Below are 20336 nucleotides of genomic sequence, written 5' to 3' on the forward strand. Positions count from 1 at the left end.
CTTAAATATTTAGTTCAGATTTATTTAAAGTCAAGTCAGTTTGTGGACACTATTTATATTATTAAAAACACTTGGGAGGTTTTGTACTTCTAGCAAAAATATACATTTCAGTTTGGGGGGGTTGTTATACACTGTCGAGGAAGGAAGAGCAAAAAAAGTTCCCCGGGTGATGAGCACCCAAATCCCACACGAATGTCACCGGAGGGCTTGGGGAAGGACAAAAACCCCCCCGGGCTCCATCCAGCACATGCACATCTCCAGTGCCTCCCCCGAGAGGGCTTCAAAGTGCTTTAGAAATTCATAAACACCCCTGCGAGGTAGGGAAGGGAGGGGGCTGGGCGGGCAGAGGGGAAACTGAGGCACAGCAAAGGTGGCAGCAGGCGCAGGTGGAGGACAGGCCAGCCCTGGGACACAGAGGGGAAGCTCAGAGTTTCTTCCCCTTTGGGTTCGAAAAAAAAAAATTATTGCACCAGGGAAATCTGCTACCCTGAAGAAAAGAGAAACCATTTAATTTGCTCCCCCAGCCCCTCCTTGGGAATATCAGTATTTCAAAAAGGCTGCTGGGGACACAAGGGACCATGAACTGCAGATGAGCAAGTGCCATCAGACACCATCATTCCAAGAGGAGGACTGAGCCCTTCCTGAGTCCATCCTCTCCTCCCACACCTGGGTGACACAGCCCCCTGCCCAGGGGTCCCAGGCACAGGCAGTACCGTGGTGAGAAGTTGAGAGGTAAAAGTCCCAGAAAAGCTCCAGGTTTTGGCAGACCTCAAGCTTGGGATGGTGGCAGGAGGGCACAGCAGCTCCTCTGACCTGACCCAAAGCTGGGGACAGAGGCAGGAGGGCACAGCAGCTCCTCTGACCTGACCCAAACCTGGGGACAGAGGCAGGAGGGCACAGCAGCTCCTCTGACCTGACCCAAACCTGGGGACAGAGGCAGGAGGGCACAGCAGCTCCTCTGACCTGACCCAAACCTGGGGACAGTGGCAGGAGGGCACAGCAACTCCCCTGACCTGACCCAAACCTGGGGACAGTGGCAGGAGGGCACAGCAACTCCCCTGACCTGCCTGTAGCTCTGCCACATGTGAGCATCCCACCCTCTCCCTCCCCTTGTATAAATACTTTGCCATTTATACTGTGGTTTGCAGCTCCAAAGCTCGTTGCAGCCAACCCACTAATTAATCCTCGTGCTCTCTCTCCGAGCAGAGAGCAAGGGACAGCCCAGCTCCCTTTCACAGAGGGGAAACTGAGGCAGGGCAATTAACAGGTCCATGGCCCAACAGCATCAGGAGTGCTGGAGGCTGGCTGTGGCTTTGCTCTCCTCTTGCTGGTGTTGCTGGAGGCTTTGCTTGCTCTGGTGCTCACAGGGAGCCCCTGCAGAACCCCCACACCTCCCTGGGGCTTGGAAGGGAGCTGAAGGACAAGTCAGAAACCTTGATCCTGCAGGAATCTCTGGTAACTCACTCATTCCTCAGCAGAACAACCAGGGGAAGCAAACAGACTCTATCCTTTGCTCTGAAGGTGATTTTTTATGAGACAAAGCCCTTCCCCTGCTACCTCCCCATCCCTCCCTCTCTCACACTGAGGTGCTGAGGAGCAGGACAGAGATCCCACAAGCCCCCTGGGAGACAGGAATAAAAGCTGCACAGCAAAGGGGGGTGGAGGGGCTGCAGCAGAGGAGTCTCTGCTGGGACAGCTCTACCCATCTTCAACCACCTTAGCTTTTCTTTGGGAAAGAGAGAAACATCCTTGTGTTTCACCACCCTGGGCTTGGCAGCTCAGGACGATGTCTCTTCGGAGTGCAATATAAAAAAAAAAAAAAAATTAAAAGAGAAGAAAGACACACTGCAAGTGCTGCTGCTGGCCCCACTGGGTCTCCTCAGGAGCGTGGCATCCCAAACTTCTGCAGGATCCCCTCCTCCCGTGCCATGTAAACGGGGTCAGCTACTCCAGAGGCCCCCGGGGAGCAGCTGAAGAGCATAGTAACGGAAACAGAAATTTCTGTTTTTGCCTTGGTAAAAGTTGTTAGTGTGTGTTAATGGAAGCCCTGGCCCAGGAGGTGGTGGCTGTGATCCCTCCTGGCATCTCACCTGATGTACCGTACGTCAGGGTCACGTAGAAAAAAACCAGAGTTTCCAGTAGAAGAAATGGAAGACGTGGGGGAAAGGTTTTCTTTGTTTCTGTACAAAGAGTCTTGGTGGGAATCCATGGCTTTGTTTTCATAAATAACAGGTCCTTAGTACATGTCCTTGTAGATCTCCTGCAGAAGGGGGTGCAGAGATGTCTCTGTCTCTGTCTTCTTGATCTTCTGCACCAGCTGGGCGTGCTCTGTCACCAGCTGCCTCAGGTCAGCCATCTTCTGCAGCAGCTTGGGGAAGAGGTATTGGGCATCCGGGTGGTTGGACTGCAGGTGGAACTCCAGTGCTCTCAGGATGTTGTCTTGGATCTCTTCCACCTGTTTCTCATTCATCAGGCCAGGACGGTCTGTGGAGAGGAAGCAGGGTAGCTGTGGAGTTATGGTGTAGCCCTCCAAAGCTCCTCCTGGGGAAAGGGAGATGGGGACAGTGACCCACCCACCGTGACTCCAACCTTGTCAACTAAACAAGAGAAGTGTGCCCTTGGATAAAACCTTTCCCACAGCAGCATGCTAAATGTTCCTTCCACAATCCTTGCTCTTAGAATCACAGAATCATAGAATGGGCTGGCTTGGAAGGGACCTCAGAGCTCATCAAGTCCAACCCTTGATCCACTCCCGCTGCAGTCACCAGACCATGGCACTGAGTGCCACATCCAGGCTCTTTTTAAAGTCTCTTGGTCCAAGCTTGCCAAGTGTCACTGCCAGGGAAGAGCTTTGGACCTGCTCAGTTCTTCTCTGGTCCCTCTAAGACATCCCTGGCTGCAGCTCAACTCTCCCAGCCCAGCCCCGACCACCTCTAAGTCTAAGAGGACTCTTCCCAACGCTCCTCCCAAGCTCCTGCTCACCTCCACACAGGATAATGGCAGCCACAAACAGAGAGAGGTCACTGTCATCCAGCTCCAGCGCGTTGAACTTCACAGCAAACTCAAACTTGGGCTCCATGATCTCACTGAAGGGCTTGCGCAGGCTGCGCAGGAACTCGCGGGTCACAAACCCGTTCCCGTTGGCCACCAAGAGCCCATCCTTGTTCATGATGGAGGCCAGCATGGCAAAGATGGCCTCGTGCACCCCGTACTTCAGCAGAGTCACTTGGTCATTCAAGTAGAGGCCTATGAAGCTGGGGATGCTCTTGGCAAACTCGGTGAGCTCCCGCACAGTCTCCACCGTGGTGCACTGGCAGCGGTAGAAAACGTGCACCCCGATCTCCTTGTAGGGGGGGATGCCATTCACCAGCTGCTTCCACACCAGCCCCTTTTCTGCCTGCCACAAGGTGTCCATGTCGTGGATGACAAAAGGCTGCTTGACAAAGAAGCAAGAGGTTAGGAACTTGCAGTGGGGCCTGGAGATCATAGAATCATAGAATTGGCCGGGTTGGAAGGGACCTCAGAGCTCATCAAGTCCAACCCTTGCTCCACTCCCCCCGTGGTTCCCAGCCCATGGCACTGAGTGCCACATCCAGGCTCTTTTGAAATATCTCCAGGGATGGAGAATCCACCCCTTCCCTGGGCAGCCCATTCCAATGGCTGATCACCCTCTCCACAAAGAAATTCTTTCTAATGTCCAACCTAAACCTCCCCTGGCACAACTTAAGACTGTGTCCTCTTGTCTTGTTGAAAGTCGTCTGGGAAAAGACACCAACTCCCACCTCGCTACACCCTCCTTTCAGGGAGTTGTAGAGAGTGATGAGGTCTCCCCTGAGCCTCCTCTTCTCCAGGCTGAACACCCCCAGCTCCCTCAGCCTCTCCTCATAGGGCCTGTGCTCGAGTCCCTTCACCAGCCCAGTTGCCTCCTTTGGACCTGCTCCAGGACCTCAATATCCTTCCTAAACTGAGGGGCCCAGAACTGGACACAGTATGCCACCTCTCCCAAGGTCACCGGTGTTTCTCTGCCAGTCCCTTTGCTGTTCTGTCCCCTCTGGGGCTGGCAGTGCCCAGATCTGCACCCACCCTCAATAGCACAAGGCTCCAGACAAGGGGAAGCACCGTGCTGCAGGTGAAACATCTACAGAAGGAGGGAGATGTGCAGCATCTCCCAGAGAACAGCCCCACCACACTGGTCGTGGCCAACCCCACCTGCACTGGGGAGGGAACTTACCGGGGTGCTGCTGGCCTTCCCGGTCAAGATCCCTCTCGCCTTCTTTTTGGTCATGTTGAAGTTTTTCAGGTAGGCGTTGTAGATGTGTTTGGAGAAAGCTTTGAGGTCGGCCACCTGGGGGTTCTGGCAGCTGATCTCACTGGCTGTCAGCCCTGCCACCAGCTTCCTCTTCTCTGCCTCCGGCATGCGGCCGAAGCGGATTGCTGTCGGGGGGAAGAACTGGGGGGTGAGGACACCAGGGCTGAGGTGTCCAAGGAGGTAGCACTCTGCTGGGCCACCACAAAGGGCTGCTAGCCAACACCTGCAGCTACACAACACGATGTTTCTCCAGGGGTGCAGCTCCTCCAGCACCTTCCCCAAAGAGCCACCCTCAGGCTGAACTCCCTTCCCCGCTCCTCTGGGCTCTCACAGGAGCCCTGCTTGCCCCAGTGACACCTGGGCTTGGCCAGGAACAAGGTGGTTACACCTGAAGTTTAAAAATCCCAGTGCAGAAGAGCAATTTGTGTGTCCAGTTCCCTCTGGGTCATGGAATAATAGAATCACAGAATTGGCTGGCTTGGAAGGGACCTCAGAGCTCATCAAGTCCAACCCTTGCTCCACTCCCCCCGTGGTTCCCAGCCCATGGCACTGAGTGCCACATCCAGGCTCTTTGGAAATATCTCCAGGGATGGAGAATCCACTACTACAGGGACTACTACAGGGTCAGCCTGTAAGGGACAGCTGTGTGACAACAACCAGCCTGCAGGGTGGGTATCAAGGGTGGGCAGGAGAAGGGGATGAAGCTCAAAGATGATCTCCTAGCAAGAAGACAGCCCCAGGAGACAGCAAGCTCCACGCAGCCTTCCTGTGTGAACCCTTTGCAGATGTCCCCGTGGCAGGCAGCTGGGCAGGGCTGTGACACTCACCGTTGTGGGACATTCCCAGGGAGAGGCATTTCTGGAAGCGGCAGTACTGGCACTTGTTCCGGTTCTTCTTCTGGATCTTGCAGCTCCGCTCACACCTCTCGTACTCCAGCTTCATGCGGATCGTCCGGCGGAAGAAACCCTGCAGGGAGGTGGCCCAGAGGGGGACAAGGAGCAGGGGAACAAGGGAACAGCACTCTCAGCACCTGTGGTTCAGCACCAGGCTGGTTTATTTGCCCTGGGAGCTCCACAGAGATCCAGCCGGGTGGGGAGGAGAAGCCCCAGGTCTCTGCCACAAGCAGAGGGAGAGGGTGTGGGCTGGAGAAGGGGAGAGTGGGGGGCAGCCTGATGGGATTCTGCAGGGACAAAGGAAAGAGGAAAGAGCTGCAGGCAGGGCCCAGCCTGCAGATAATGTCTGGTGGGACCTGGGAAAAGAGTACCAGTGGTACATCCAAGTTGTGGCCAGTGATCCCTGGGGGATAAACACACAGCTCCCTGCTGATCTGCAGTGCAGGAAGCATCTTTAAAAGCAAAGCCCAAGGCCTTGTGGGGACAGATGGATTTACTTCCCCAAATAAAGCATGATGGGGCAAGATTTGGGCCATATACATCTCAGCTTCCTCCTGCAGGACAGTGTTTGGGTGGCTGTCTCTACACCCCACACTCTTGCAAATTTTTTGGTTTGGTTTTTTTTCTGTACAATCACTCAGTCCTGCATCCCTGCTTTGCTGCAAAGCTGCTTGTTTGAAGGGCTTGGGTGCTCCCTGGGGTCTCAGCAGCCCTCCCCGGGGGTCTCAGCAGCCCTCCCCGGGGGTCTCAGCAGCCCTCCCCGGGGGTCTCAGCAGCCCTCCCCGGGGGTCTCAACAGCCCTCCCTGGGGGTCTCAGCAGCCCTCCCTGGGGGTCTCAGGAGCCCTCCCCAGGGGTCTCAGCAGCCCTCCCTGGGGGTCTCAGCAGCCCTCCCCAGGGGTCTCAGCAGCCCTCCCCGGGGGTCTCAGCAGCCCTCGCCGGGGGTCTCAACAGCCCTCGCCGGGGGTCTCAACAGCCCTCGCCGGGGGTCTCAGCAGCCCTCCCTGGGGGTCTCAGCAGCCCTCCCTGGGGGTCTGTACCTTGCAGCCCTCACAGGCGTGCACGCCGTAGTGAAACCCCGAGGCTTTGTCTCCACAGACCCTGCACTCCACGTTCAGTGTCCCCAGGGCTGCCTCCTCACAGCCCATCTGCAGTTGGTCCGACAGAGAGGGAGAAGAGCTCTGCGAGATGTCTGAAAGCACAGAAAAGGCTCTGTCCTTTCCAGCCACAAACCCAGCCCGGCCTCCTAACTTCTCCAGCCGTAGGGATTTCCAGCACTGTCCCAGCCTCCCACGAGCACCAAGTCCAGGCAGTTCATTCATCTCAGAGATCAGGCAAACGTCATGCACAGAGCCAACAGTGTTCCCCAGCATGCCCCAGTGTGTGAGACTCCACACCAGTGCTCATTTCTTCCCTCTGGCATTTGTGCCTAGGCAGTGAAGCCCAAGCAGCACGTTTTATAATCCCCAGTTGGCATGTGGGGGGCACAGGGCTGCCCAGCTGGTACCCCCAGGGCTCTGAAGGAGCCTCTTCAGCCATGACAAAACCTCCCCTCCAGTTCTTACAATCAATTTGCACTGAGGACTTCAAGAAGTGTTCAGGGAAGTGTTCTCAGGCACCCTGAGAGCTGTCTCCATCTGGGATCCAACATTACCTGCCTGTCCTTTTCATTCCCACCTCCCACCCTGCTGCCCACGGCTGGGCAGTGACAGCAGCAGCAGAAATAATCCTCTCCACAACTTGATGCATTATTCCACAAAGGGAAGAGATTAAAATGAGCCAAACTCCCATTCACAGGCAGGTCCTCTGCCCCCAAGGCTCAGCACGTGGCCCAGAGGGACAGAGACACCTGAATGCTCCAGGGACAGCTGAACTCCCCCCCTTCTACTCACCGGTGTAGCTGCTCGAAGGCAGGGAGCTGTCTGGTCCTCCACTTGGGTCTGAGGCTCCACTTGCCACCACGACTGCCTCTTCCTCTTCCTCTTCCTTGACCTCAGGTACTTCCTCCTGTAGTTGTTCCATAATTGATCACCCCTCAGTGCCAAGACTGCAATCCCTGTCATAGCTCTGGCATCATCCGCCTCTACCCGAGATGGACCCTCCCAGGCTGCTCCTGCTAACCTGGGGACAGAAGGAAAAAGGGGGGGTGTCACCTCTGAGCACAGGGCACCCCAGCAGCAGGGCAGTGTGTGACCATGCTGCTCCTGCTCTGCTTTCTCTCTTAGTCCCAGGGGATCAGCAGAAGCCTTTTCAAAGTCACTCTGCATTCTGGGACGAACACTCTGTGGGACACAAGGAAGCAAAACCTCACTGGAATTGTGTTTAAAGCCCAGCAGATAAGAGTCCAGCCCACAAACCAGCTGAGATGTCACCAAGGGAGCTGGGCTCCCCAGCTTGCAAGTCTCAGAGCAGAAACATTGCCCCAGACAACATACCCCAGAGTCACCAGTGCCCTGAGACATCACTGTGACAGCAAGACCAGACTTGACAGAGCTCAAGCCACCAGGATTAAGGCAACACCAGCTTCACACTCCATCCCCACCCAGCCAAGGCAGAGCTTTTGGGCTCCATGCCCAAGGGTGGAAAACGCTGGGGAGCAGGGCTGGGTGCAGCAGCAGGTAATGGGGTAGTGGCTGAACACCCCCAGCCCTCTGCTGGCCCCCACCCTGGGGCTCCTTCCCATCACAGCCCTGCCAGTTACAGCCTGGGTGTTTATTTTCACTGGTGTTGGAGCTGACCTCAGCTTTTCTGCCAAGAGCTGCTGGGTTGCAGACGTTGCTGCTGCTGGGCTGTGCTCAGCGTCATCCCCAGCCTGCACAATCTGGGCAGTGTTAATCCTGGGTTTCCTGTGGGAGGAAAAGCCCTGGCCTCTCCCTCCCTCCCCCCTCCCTCTCCCTCCTGTGTGCTTCCACTCCTTGTTTGCCTTAATCCATCCCAAACAGTCCACAAAAAACTCAAGCTGTGCAAGCGATGCATGGGCGGTTCTGTGCCCGTGGATCTCACCCCAGCTCATGTCATTTGCCTCCAGATCTTGGTTCCTAACCAAGTAATTAATATCTCAAGCCCAGCCTATGCAGCGTTGCATCCAATTCCCTAAAGGATCTATTTTTAAGTAGAGAAAGACCCATCAGGAGAGCCCCTGAAATGTAGCTTCCACCAGGGAAGCCTCAATTTGCAGGCACAAGGGAAATGGCTGCAGCAGCTTCAAACCCTCATGGCAGTGAAGTGAGCAAGATGTTTGTGGGGTCTCCTAGAGCAGTAACCTCCAAGCAACAGGAGGGTCTGTGACCCTGCCCCGTGGCTTGGTGGCAGTGGGGAGCAGGGATCTGGGAGGCTCACTTTCCCTCCTGTAAAAGACCCTCATGCCCAGCACTTCAAACCTGAGCTGCAGCCAGTTCCATGGATTTGCTGGAATGCCATCAGCTCCAGGGAGACCTTGGAGCACTTTCCAGTACCTGAAAGGGCTCCAGGAAAGATGGGGAGGGACTTTGGAGAAGAGCTTGGGGGATGGAACAAGGGGGAATGGTTTTAACTAAAGAGGGGAGATTTAGATTAGGCATTAGGAAGAAATTCTTTGCTGGGAGGGTGGTGGGAACCTGGCCCGGGTTGCCCAGAGAAGCTGTGGTGTTCTCTGTGCCTCTGCCAGAGCACTGAGGGACCATTCAAGGGCTGTGTTATCCTTGGCCTCCTCTCACCCATCCCACATGGTGGGACATGGCACACAGGCAGAAAACCTTTTCAGTGGGAGTGGAGTGTAAGGAGCACCATCCTTTTGAAGGCTGCTTAAAAATGAAGGTACAAGCATCAGGAAACACTTTTTCCTGGAACAGCGGGTAGTGGGGGGAACTTATGGCAGCAGAAACTAACCCAAGGTGGAAAATACACCCAGGAGCAGCTTAATGAGGTTCTTACTAGCTCTTCTTTGTCTCTGGCACCCAGCACAGGCCACTTGCTTTAAACCCAGAGCAGATGCAGCACTCTGCTTCACCCCAGCAGCCTCCTAGCACATTCCTGTTGGAATAATGTGGGCACATCCCTCCAGCTCCATCCCTCCAGCTCCATCCCTCCATCCTCTGGGTCTACCTAGGGGCTTGCAGAGAGCTTGTGACATGCAGCTTGCTCCCCAACCCCCACCAAAACAACCTCAAAACTCTGCTCAGAGTTAGTCTGGCTGCTCTGAGAAGGGGGAAAGCAGAAGGTGAGACAGCACAGCAACACCAGGCTCCCAGTGTGCACCCAGGCATTAAGGGAAGGATAAAAGTTCAGTTCCCAGCCTTCAAGAGTGGCTGGAGAGCCAGCAAGAGAAAAGCTTTTAGCAGAAAGCTCTGACTATTGTTTTCATACCTCCTGGCAGGTCAAGAGTACAGGGGCTTGGGCAGAGGGAAGCTGTGAGAGCTGTTTGCACACCTGCCCTTCCCTTAGCCCTGCCCTTGTTTTCTAAACAACAAAAAGAGCAGGAGAGGAGAGCAAAAATGGGATTGATTTCACCCAGGGGGCTGCACCTCCTGCCTTCAGCAGGCAGGATGAAAGGCAGGATATGGGCTGTGCCTGAACCCTCCCAGCAGGGGACAAAGCTCAGAGAGATACGGACCCCCCCAGCCCTCTCCTTGGGCCAGGGGCAGCCAAACCCAACTGCAGAGAGAGCCTGTGGAGATGTGCTGAGGTTTCAGACACACTCCTCTGTTCCCTGTGAGCACCAGGGTTGGGAATGGGGCATCCAGAGGAGCTGGAGCTGCCCGGAGGTTTGGCTGTTCTCTGGGAGAGAGGAGGGACCTGCACAGCCAGGGACAGGGCTGCCACATCCCTGCATCCCTGTGGGATGGCACTGGGGATGGCAGAGGATGGCCAAAGGGCCCAGCCCAGGGTCCTCCCCATCTGCTGGGTGCCTCCATGTCCTGCTGCCAAGTAGGCAGAGGGAATTCCCTTCAGGGGGCTCCCCTGGACTAAAATGCAACCTCCAGGAGCAGAGGGCACCAGCTCTTGATGCACCTCAGAATTTTGGATTTACTGTGCAGTCAGGATGTGAACAGAAATAATCACTGAGCAGCTGGCTTGCTGCAAGTTTGGTTTCTGCCTTGAAGCCTGAGCTGCAGGGAGAAGGGCAGATTCCTGCCCAGTGCAGCCCCCATCCATCTTTTTCTGCTCAGCAGCTGTCACAGAGCAGCAATGGAAAGAGAGGATGGAAACAAGGCCAGAGACTGTGAATTCCTTCCTAAGCTTCCCCAGAGAATCAGGCAGAGCCATTTCCCTTCCTCTTCTCACAGGATGGGAAGGAGCAAGAGGGCATGAAGCTCTGCCCTAGCCTCAATCTGCAGTCCAAGGAGCTTTGGCAACCCTGGCTGAGGCTGCAGCTTCCCTCTTGGGAGCTGCTGGAGGCTTTGGTTGCTGGCTCCAGGCTCAGGCAGATGCCTGCTGGCTGCAAATGGCAAGATCTTTTGTCTTTCCTATAAGCAGGAGCTCCCTGCCAAGCTTAACAACAGGGGGGGAATGGTGGGGAGCAACATGGCACGAGAGGAGGAAACAAACAGAACAAGAACAGAAGTTGAAAGGAGACAAATCCTCAGCACAGCCATGCTGCAAGAAGGTAAAACCTCTCTGGAGCTGATCCAAACCTCCAGCTGACCAACCTGCAGCTTGTAGCCTTTTGGTCGGACAGCTCCTTGAGCTGGGTTCAGGGGAGCAGAAGCCAACAAACCAAGGAGGAAATGTTCCCTCCACCAGCACAGGAGGGGTGGCAGGGTGATGTGACCAACAATTCCAGTTTCTCAGCAGTATCTGAGTGCAGATGCAGAGTGAAGCATCACAAGAGTGAAGCATCACAAGGAGGGGACGTGAGTTTCAACACAGTCACCCAGGGGCTGGCAGGCAGAGAGCCACAAAGGAAGAGCAAGGAAGTGCTCATCATTAGGAGTGCTCCTAATTAGAAGGGCTTCATCTTTAAACCAGGGGTAGTTTAGCTGGTGAGGAGCTGGTGGAGAGAAAACACTCACTCCCTCCAGGAGACATCCATTGGTTTCTAATATTTATACAGATGGGATTGACCAAGTCCTCATTGCAGTCTGGAGGGTCACCACGTGAGATCCTTCCTGGAAGATGGGAGTTTCCAGGCAAAGCAAAGTGTCAAAAACCCAAAAAGTCCAAACCTCCCCAGGGCCAAGTCCCAGAGTTGATCTGCTTCAAGCTGCTGTCCAAGTTGCTGTAGAAAAGGTCACCAGGAATTGAAAAAAGAAACCATTTTACAGTGGGAACACTTCTGGCTTGGGGTTTTTGTTCCTCTGGACAAAAATAGGAGTCAAATTTAGTCTGCAGAAGTGAATCCTTTTGGAAGGGGTGAGATGAGTGTTCGGGGCTCTGTACAGCACGTTGAATCCACCAAAAAATTTCAACTGAATCCATAAAAAACCCAAAGATGTGATTGCTGCTTGTTGGCCTCCGTTTCCAGACATCCCTTGTGTTGTGTCACCCCTTCTGACACCTCCTCACCAGTTCCTGTTCCTCCTCCTCCATGTCAGCCACTACTAAGAAAAGCTGAAGAAGAGCTAAGCTGATGCTGCAATACAGGAAAGGTAACCAAGTGCCCAGAAGAGGAGAGACAAACATTGACAACACGTTTGGTTTTGTTCCTGAAAGCTCCACACACCCCCTCGTTACCTCATGAGATGCTTCCAACCCAAGTGCTTCCTTCCTTACTCAAAGTCTTGGCTGCAAGGCAGGCTCCACACAGAAATAAACTACTAGAACTAGCAAGGAAGAGCCCTTCCATCCAGTCCTGACACCCAGGGCCAGATTTGGAAGCATCTGCTCAAACGTTGTCCCAGTCCAGTCCCGTGATCTTCTCTCTGACACCGCTCTGGGCTCTTCACCAAGGAGCAGCCCAGGGGTCAAAGCAGCTGGGTACTGCCAGAGCTGCTGTCACCCTCCTGCTGCTAATTACTCAGGAACATGTGACAGGGTGCAGGAGATTCCCTTCCTTGCCTTGAGCAGCCAAAATGAATCACACATCCACCACATGTTTGAACTCACCCACTTCCTGGACACCGAGAGGATAAAAAATTTAAGGTCACAAACCTTGCCAGATTCTCAACACCAAAATTGGTGCTCTCTTCAAAATCATGCTATTTTCTTCAAAAAGGAGTTTTCTGCTTTCTCACTGGGTTTCTTCAGAGCAAGAGGAATCACAGAAACAGACTGAGGACTATGGACTGCAGGAGGGGGGGCTGCCAGGCTGCTCAGCTCTCACTTCATCCTCCAGGAGCTGCAGATGGCATCAGATGAGATGAATCTTCAGATGGCAGAGCCTGGGAGAGGCTTAATGCTTCTATAGGAATCCTCTCTTCACACCTTTCCAGTCCCAGGCTCCAGAGCTGCCTTTTGCAGCAGGCTGGGCAGTGAAGAGCTGAGCAGGTCCTTAGCTCTTCTCTCAAGTCCTGCTTCACTACCTTCAGCAAATCCTGTCGACCCCCAAACCTCCATTTCCTTCAGCATTTAAAAATCAAATTCCCCAACCCAAAAAAAAAAAACCAAAACAACAAAACTCCAGGACTTTAACAGTGCTTCCTTCCTGATCCTTTCATTGCTGCATTAGCTCAGGCAAGTTTTGGAGACACAGAGGGACACATCAGTGCCAAGAGAGGTTCTTTATTCCTGTATCCTGGATTTTGACACCTGTTTGCACTCATGCTCAGAATCCTGGGCCCCCTGGCCCCAGGTCAGCACGCCCTGCTGCTTGTGACCATCTTCTCCTGTTGTACATTCCTCCACAAAGCATTTTCAGGATGACTTTCAGACACTAAACTGGCACATCCCACCCTGGCACTCGCTGACCGATATTTGAGGTTTGCTGCTGGGGGCAGGGGGGACACATGGATTGGGACCCACTGGAACAAGGATCACAGCCAGGAAACCAGCAGGTACCAGAAAGGTGACACCACCCAAGCTTCTCCGAGCTGGAATTGGCACAGAAGTATTGCTGTTTGAGGAGATCATTAAGTCTGGGAAGGAGAGAGGATCAGAGTGCTGCTGGGAGAAGGGGGCAGAGCAGGGATGGTTCAGTGTCCACAGGGCACCCTGACCCCATGGGCTTTCCAGGATATCTCCTGGAAACACCCAACGCCCAGCCCAGCACCTCCTGTTTGTCCTCTTCCAGCAGCCTCTGCTTGCTGCTCCACCACTGCCACTTTTCCCATCCCTGCTTCTTCCCTGGAAGTGCCAAAGCAGCTGTCTGGGATATATTCACTTTTCCTTTCCAAAGATGAGGATGTTGGCAGCTCAGAGAAGCCACTGTGAGCTTTTCCTCATGCTGGATGGAGTCCAGAGGAGCCACAGGGGTGAACTGAGGGCTGGAGCAGCTCTGGAGCCAGCCCGGGAGAGTTGGGGGTGTTCAGGCTGGAGAAGAGAAGGATCCCATGGGGAGACCTTAGAGCACCTTCCAGTGCCTGAAGGGGCTCCAGGAAAGCTGGGGAGGGACTTGGGACAAGGGCCTGGAGGGATGGGATGAGGGGGAATGGCTTTAAACTGGAAGAGGGGAGATTGAGGTTGAACATTAGGAAGAAATTCTTTGGTGTGAGGGTGCTGAGCCCCTGGGTGCCCCCAGAAGCTGTGGCTGCCCCATCCCTGGCAGTGTCCAAGGTTGGATGGGGCTTGGAGCACCCTGGGCTGGGGGAGGTGTCCCTGCCCATGGCAGGAGGTTGGGACTGGATGAGCTTTAAGGTCCCTCCCAATCCAAACCATCCCATGACAAGATTTTATAATATGATATAAAACTCCTGCAGTCCCCTCAGGCCTTAACTGCAGGCACTGAGTTTGCTGAGAGACCCCTTGTCCTCCTGAAGCTGGGCAGGCCACGTGGAAAGATCTGGTTTCAGGAACATCAGTAATTATAGAACAGGGCTGGCAAGGGAGGAGCTCAGGGGGGAACAGCACCAACCCTTCCCAAAGCAGAGAGTGGGCAGGGGGTGGGTGTCACAGGCTCAGAGCAGCGTTTCCATGGAAAACCAGGAAAGGGGAAAGTGGAATAAGCCCTCATGGCCACTGCATGGCCTCGGTGGGAGCACTGCTGGCAGCAACAAAGCCACTGCACACACCAGAATCATAGAATCATAGAATCCTAGGGGTTGGAAGGGACCTGGAAAGATCATCTAGTCCAACCCCCCCTGCCAGAGCAGGGCCCCCTAGAGTACATCCCCTAGGAACGTGTCCAGGTGGGTTTTGAATGTCTCCAGTGAAGGAGACTCCACAACCCCCCTGGGCAGCCTGTTCCAGGGCTCCGTCACCCTTACAGTAAAAAAATTTTTTCTGATATTCAACTTGAACCTCCTATGCTCCAATTTACACCCATTACCCCTTGTCCTATCACTGGTCACCACTGAGAAAAGCCTAACTCCATCTCCCTGACACTCACCCCTTACATATTTGAAAACATTGATGAGGTCACCTCTCAGTCTCCTTTTCTCCAAACTAAAGAGACCCAGCTCCCTCAGCCTTCCCATCTTCATTTTCCTCAAAGCCTCAATGTCACTGGGACACCAGCAAGTGTCACCACTGCTTTGGATGGGACTCTCAGATCCCCCAGGAAAGCAACAAGGGGCAGGAAAGTGGCAGCAGGCCAAGGCTCTGGATCACACACACACACACGTGTGAGCACATTGCTCTCTGGAGCCAAATACCCAGCAGCCCAGAAAGTTTTATTGCTGGGCTGCTTGTGCTCTGAGATCCAGGAAAATTCCCACAAAAGCTTCCCCTCTTTTCAGCGACCGAGATTTTCAATCCCATGGGCTAACCAGGGGAAAAAAGCAAATAAAAAAAATAAAATCCACCAGCCTGTCACTTTTGTTGTGCTTCCGCTTGGACTCCTGGAAAAGTGCAACTGGTTTTGTAGACCTTAGCAAAATCTCCTGGGCCCCAGCCATGCTGCTCTCTGATCCCAGGCAGCAGCTGACAGTGAGGGATGATGCCCAGGCACAAATTGAGATGATTCAGCATGGTCTGGGAACGTCAGTGTTGGAACAGTCGGAACAAATCCCCGTTCCAAGCAGAGAGGAGGAAAAATCAGGGAGTCTGAGGCTGCCTCTGTATGGAAAACTCCAGAGAGCATCAGGATAACTTGGTTACCCAAACTAGTTCATCACCCTCTTAGGGAACTGGGTGGGAATGATGTTTCCTTACTATTTTTGGCCACGTCCACCCAGCAGGAGCTGGCTGGAGGAGCAGAGGTTTCCCTGCATTTTCAGCAGCAGTACCAGCAGTGATTGTGGCTGTGTGGTCCTGCCAAGATCACTCTGCCAAATCCATGTGGATTTCTGCCTCAGCCCCTAGAAAACAAAAGGCTTCAGCAAAGCACAAGCACCTTTCCTAACATCCTCACACCCTGGGTACCACCTTGGGGGGGACAAAGGGAGCAGCAGCGAGCAAGCCAAGGACTGCCACTTCCCAACACAACCACCCACTGGGAGCTCAGTGAACTCCCCCAATTCCAGCCCCAAAGCCCTTTTCCAGAGATCTCCATGTTCTTAAGGAACACAAGACAATGCCTGGATAAGAGAACCCACAGATATTTTGCAGAGATGGTGGGTCTCTGACCACCATGGGGCTGACAGCTTTCAAGGTCCAACACATCCATTGAATCAACTTAAAGTGAAAACCAGATTTAAGCATTTTCAGAAACATTCTGATTTGTATTGAGATGAAATCAAGAGCTGCACTGATTAAGTGTTTGTAAAAAGCCAGGCAGGGTAGGGATTTGAGCTTTGGTTCCCATCACCAGGGTGACTGCACCAAACACTGCAGATCCTGAACCTACCTGACCCATCCTCTTCTCAGCCTGACAGAACCTTTCCCAGCAAGACACTCATTAGTGGCAGCATGGTTCAGAGTGAACCTTGTCTTAACAGCCCATCAAAAAACTCTTCCCTATCAGCTCAGCTATCAGCTGCTCTGCCCTTTTCACCCATCAGAACCATTCTGTCTCCATCCCCCACCAACCCACACTCTGGTTTTTGCTGTTCCAAGTTCCAGTTCCCAGACCAGGGAAAACCAGAAAATGCAGCACGAGAGCAACAATTCTGCTTAGGATGGACATTATCTGCCTGCTGCTACCCACAGCCTCAGAGATGTGCTCTGGTTTAACCCAGTTTCTGGCTTGTGCTTTCTTCCTGTCACCCTGCAAGCCACAGCCTGGTCTGCAAAACCAACACCTTAAAGCAGAACCATCCAGGGGATCCTTGGAAAAGCATCCAGACACATCCATGTACTTCAGAGCCCTTTGCAAAGACACTTGGAAAGACCCAAACAATCTGAGATCTCCACAAGCCTTGGAGTTCCCATTTTCCAGATGCTCTGATCACAGCAGTGAATATTTGAGCATTTCAAGAAGTCATCCTGAAACTAAAACACAAGTCCAGTCAGTTCTGCTTGCATGGAGCAGGGCTCCATCCCAAAACACTGACTTTGGGGAAGAGACATTTCACAACTTCCTTGACCAAAAGCCTTCATATTTGCAATAATTATTCCACCCTAATCCCTGCTTTGGGGAAGTCACTTCCCAAGCATTCTGCCCATGCAAGCACATTGCAGAGTATAAGACAAAAGCTAAAAAAAAAAAGAAAGAAGTTCTAAAGAAAAAAATAAATCTGATTTGTACTCACTATGGAAATTACTTCTGCTTGTCTAGACTTCCCCAAAACCTCCAAAATTATTGCAGCAGTGCTAAGCTGTCTATCTCTGAAGAGTAACACTTCCAGGAAAGCAGAGATTGCTCTGCAGTGCCTGATGAGAAAGCAGCTGCACACCCCAACAAATCTGTGCCTATCAGCAAGGGCTGCTGCTCCTGCCATGAAGCAAGAAAGCCAAGAGAAATCACAAAATCAACCAACACCTCAAAGTTTCATAGTCAGGGTGAGCCAGGCTGGGTTCCAGCAGCAGATAATCTTTTTCAGGCATAAGCACTGCAACATCATCTCACCCAATTAAAAAAACCATTTGCAGTTTCAGGTCCTATTGCATGAAGGAGCCCAAGTGTCTCTTGTCATGCTAATTCCTCAGTCTTTAAGAACATTTGCAGATTTTCCAGTTCATAATTCAGTAGGAACAGCTGAAATATTCCCCAAAAGGCAACAAGATGTACTGGACAAAAATACCTATTTGTCAACAGAGAGCCATGAACACCAGGAATTCTGCACAAAATGCTCTTCTGAGCAGCACAGCCTGATCACAAAAAATCCCCACCTCAAAGATCCTCAGAAGTCCACATCTTGAATGCCAGGACAGAGATAGCACCCCAGTTGGACAAACTTGACACAGAAAACCCCATCAGCTGAACACCTCAGCCCTGTGGGCAAAAATAAATCCACCCCCAACAGGGAGATGGTGTTGCAATGCCATGAGAAGAGACAGGGGGTATTTGGGTGCAGGCAGACAGCACAGTGAAAGCTTTTGGGTCTTGTTTCAGTGGGCTGAAGCAGGACAGTATTTCCCCAAGCCTGGGCCATCCACCTCCTCAAAACCCCTGTCCCAGCTCAGCAGTAACCCCCTCATTTTCCTAGCAAAGCAGCTACAGATGGAATCACTGCATGTCCAGATCATTAGGGAATTATTTACCCAAGTATGGTCCCTGAGTCCATGCACCTCAATCTGGAAAAAGCCAAGTTCAGTGGTTTAAAAAAAAAAAAAAAAAAAAAAAAGTAGAAATAATTGGAAAAAAAAACCCAAACACCTGATGATCTTAAAGGTGTTTTCCCACCAAAATAATTCAATGACTCTGAACTATGACACTGCTATATTTCCAAAGTAAAAGTTGGCTTAGAAAAAGCAGAATTAGCTCCTAGTGCTCACAGCACCCTCCTGAGCAGAATCCCTAAAGATCCCTCTTAGAAACGCAACGAAAATAAGGCACAAGGTTTATATTTAGAAAGACATTTAACAAAGTTTAAGCTGCTGGATGAAAGTGAAGCTTGCTGTAAGCAAGCAGCACCTCCCAGGCTCTTCCCTATCCCAATTTTTTTGTAAAAAACACAGGTAGGATAAGTGGTTTGGTAGCTATTCTGTGTGTTACCTCTCCGGAGCAGCTGTCCCCGTCTGCCTGTCCCTGGAAGCCACTGCTCAGTCACCATGTCTTTCCCCTGAGAGGTGAAAACTGAAGTGATCTGCAAGAGAAGCCAAGATGAGTTTGCAGGGCTGTGCTGAAGGCCAGATATTTATGCTGCTGGCAGAGCTGGGTTGTCTCCAGCACCAGCTCTGAAACTGAAACACACGCTCCCTCTACAGCACACTGAGACCATCAGGCTGGAGGGGGGGGATTTGGGGGAAAGGAGGAGGCAGCAGTCAAAACATCCCCTCCCAAAGCTCTGCCAGTTTCTGCAAAGAAAAAAAAGAGCAAAAGCCCTGGGTGTTCCAGCAGAGAGGGTTTTGAGGATGTCACTTTTGCCACATGCCAGGGTCTGAGGACCCCAGACTTACAATGACCACGCGAGGGTCCTGCAAAAGCTCAGAACTTGTAGGAAAAGGGTCTGTAAGGTGGTTTGTTTACTCAGCTTGTTGAATCCACCTTTAAGAGGCTGCCAGAAAGTTCCTGCAACTTTAATGAACTTCCCTCTTGGGTGGCTGAAACTTAAGGATTCGAGAGAGTTCATTCAACTCCTCTTGGCTTGCCTGATCATTTTGTAAAACAGCCTTGCACTAATTTCAGGCTCAGGAGAGCAGGAAGAGGCCAAGGCTGGGAAAAAAACAAAAAAACCAAAAAAAAAAACCCACCCCAGGCTTATGAGGCTTTGAACTAGAGGACTTAAGAGAAAATATGTTCTATTTTTAGACAGTTATGCAGACTAACTGGACTAACATATTAAACAAAGATGTTGTGAACATGATGCTACTTGAACCCATGCACCCTTGCTGACATTACCAAGAGAAAAGCCCTGCTCTGTACTTCTCCCTCCAAAATCTGCCATGGGATAACTCACAGAGCAGCTGAGCACCAGACCCAGCCCAGGCTGACCCAGGGAAGGGCAGGAGTGTGAGATCCAACAAAGCAACCCCAGCCCCTTGCACTGGAACATCATCATCCCCATTAGGATGGCTCTTTTCCTGCTGACAGTGATATAAAAATCTCACCTTCCCCCCCCCCTTGGAGAAAGTGACTGTGCTCAGGTTTGCAGGGCTGAGAGGAGCCTGCCCAAAAATCAGCAGTGAGGGAAGGAGTGGGGAGGCAGCAGCCTGCTCCCTGCTTTAGTGGGGGCCATAAAACCCCACCCAGTAACTCCCCTTTCCCAGCATCACATGGAAGGCAGAGCAGGTTATTCATCCCCTTTTTCCTCCCAAAGCAGAAAGAATTTTTGGTAACCCCAGACAAAGTTTTTCTTTAACCTCCAACATCAGGAAAAACTCATCAAGACTTCACAACCTGCCTGGCAGGTGAGGTCTGGGCTGTCTCCATCTCCACCAGCAATAAAACCTCTCCCTGAATCAGCAAGGAAACGTAAGGTTGACAACTGCCCAGAAGGACAGAAACCACACCCAGGGAGTGCACAGATCACACCTCCTGCTCCATCAGAGAGCTTTGCTGTTGCCAGAGATGTCAGAATTCCAAGGAAGTTACTGGCTCACCTCATCCTGCTCCCAGCTGAATGCCAGGACATGCCCCATGGCCAGGACATGGAGGAGCTCAGCTCAGAACCTGCTGGCATCTCCCTCCTGAAAGCTGCTCCTGGTGCTCTGGCTGACACATGGTAAGGCAGGGAAGGAACTCCTGCTTCAGCACAGCCTGGAGCACATTGGAACCAGAAGGGAAAAGGGATTCTGGGCTGAAGGCACGGAGAGAGATGGTGGGAAGGGAGCCAAGTGGAGCAGCAAGGAGGAACTGGGCTGCTTCAACCAGGGCAGAGGTTCAGGAGAGCAACGTTGCCACCAGCCTTGGGACTCAAAGGATTTCCAGGGTGGCCTCTGGCACCACTCAGATCCCTCCCTGTGAGCACTACAGACATTGTCCTGACCCTGGGACGGGGCCAAAATCTCTCTGCCCACCCATGGACAGGAGCTGCAGGGGCTCAAGTGATCCCTTCCCACAAGCACCATCAACCCTCACACGCAGGGAGCTTCCCAGCTCAGCTTTTGAAGGAGAAGGTGGCCAAGGCTGAGAGAACCCCAG

General features: G+C 52.7%; 1 protein-coding gene across 6 annotated transcripts; it reads right to left on the reverse strand.

Moving 5' to 3' along the window:
- Position 1: 1 nt before the first annotated feature.
- Positions 2 to 19814, reverse strand: PPARD (peroxisome proliferator activated receptor delta). Of its 6 annotated transcripts, none has more exons than XR_011730529.1 (8): positions 18249 to 18345; positions 7093 to 7321; positions 6241 to 6392; positions 5137 to 5275; positions 4232 to 4434; positions 2983 to 3433; positions 1064 to 2484; positions 2 to 863 (listed from the first exon to the last, which is right to left on the reverse strand). XR_011730529.1 is itself a non-coding variant. In XM_071768191.1 (8 exons), exons 3-8 carry the CDS (start codon positions 7220 to 7222, stop codon positions 2237 to 2239), a joined length of 1380 nt encoding a protein of 459 aa, XP_071624292.1. In that variant the 5' UTR covers positions 7223 to 7321; positions 18249 to 18339; positions 19796 to 19814; the 3' UTR covers positions 2 to 2236. The 6 variants fall into 6 exon arrangements, 5 of the variants coding, with proteins under 5 accessions (XP_071624292.1, XP_071624293.1, XP_071624290.1 ...); XM_071768191.1 differs by adding an exon at positions 19796 to 19814 and having other exon boundaries at positions 2 to 2541; positions 18249 to 18339; XM_071768192.1 differs by adding an exon at positions 19796 to 19814 and having other exon boundaries at positions 2 to 2484; positions 2983 to 3436; positions 18249 to 18339.
- Positions 19815 to 20336: the final 522 nt, after the last annotated feature.

The sequence above is a fragment of the Heliangelus exortis genome, chromosome 25 (assembly GCF_036169615.1).
Source record: "Heliangelus exortis chromosome 25, bHelExo1.hap1, whole genome shotgun sequence".
NCBI lineage: Eukaryota > Metazoa > Chordata > Aves > Apodiformes > Trochilidae > Heliangelus > Heliangelus exortis.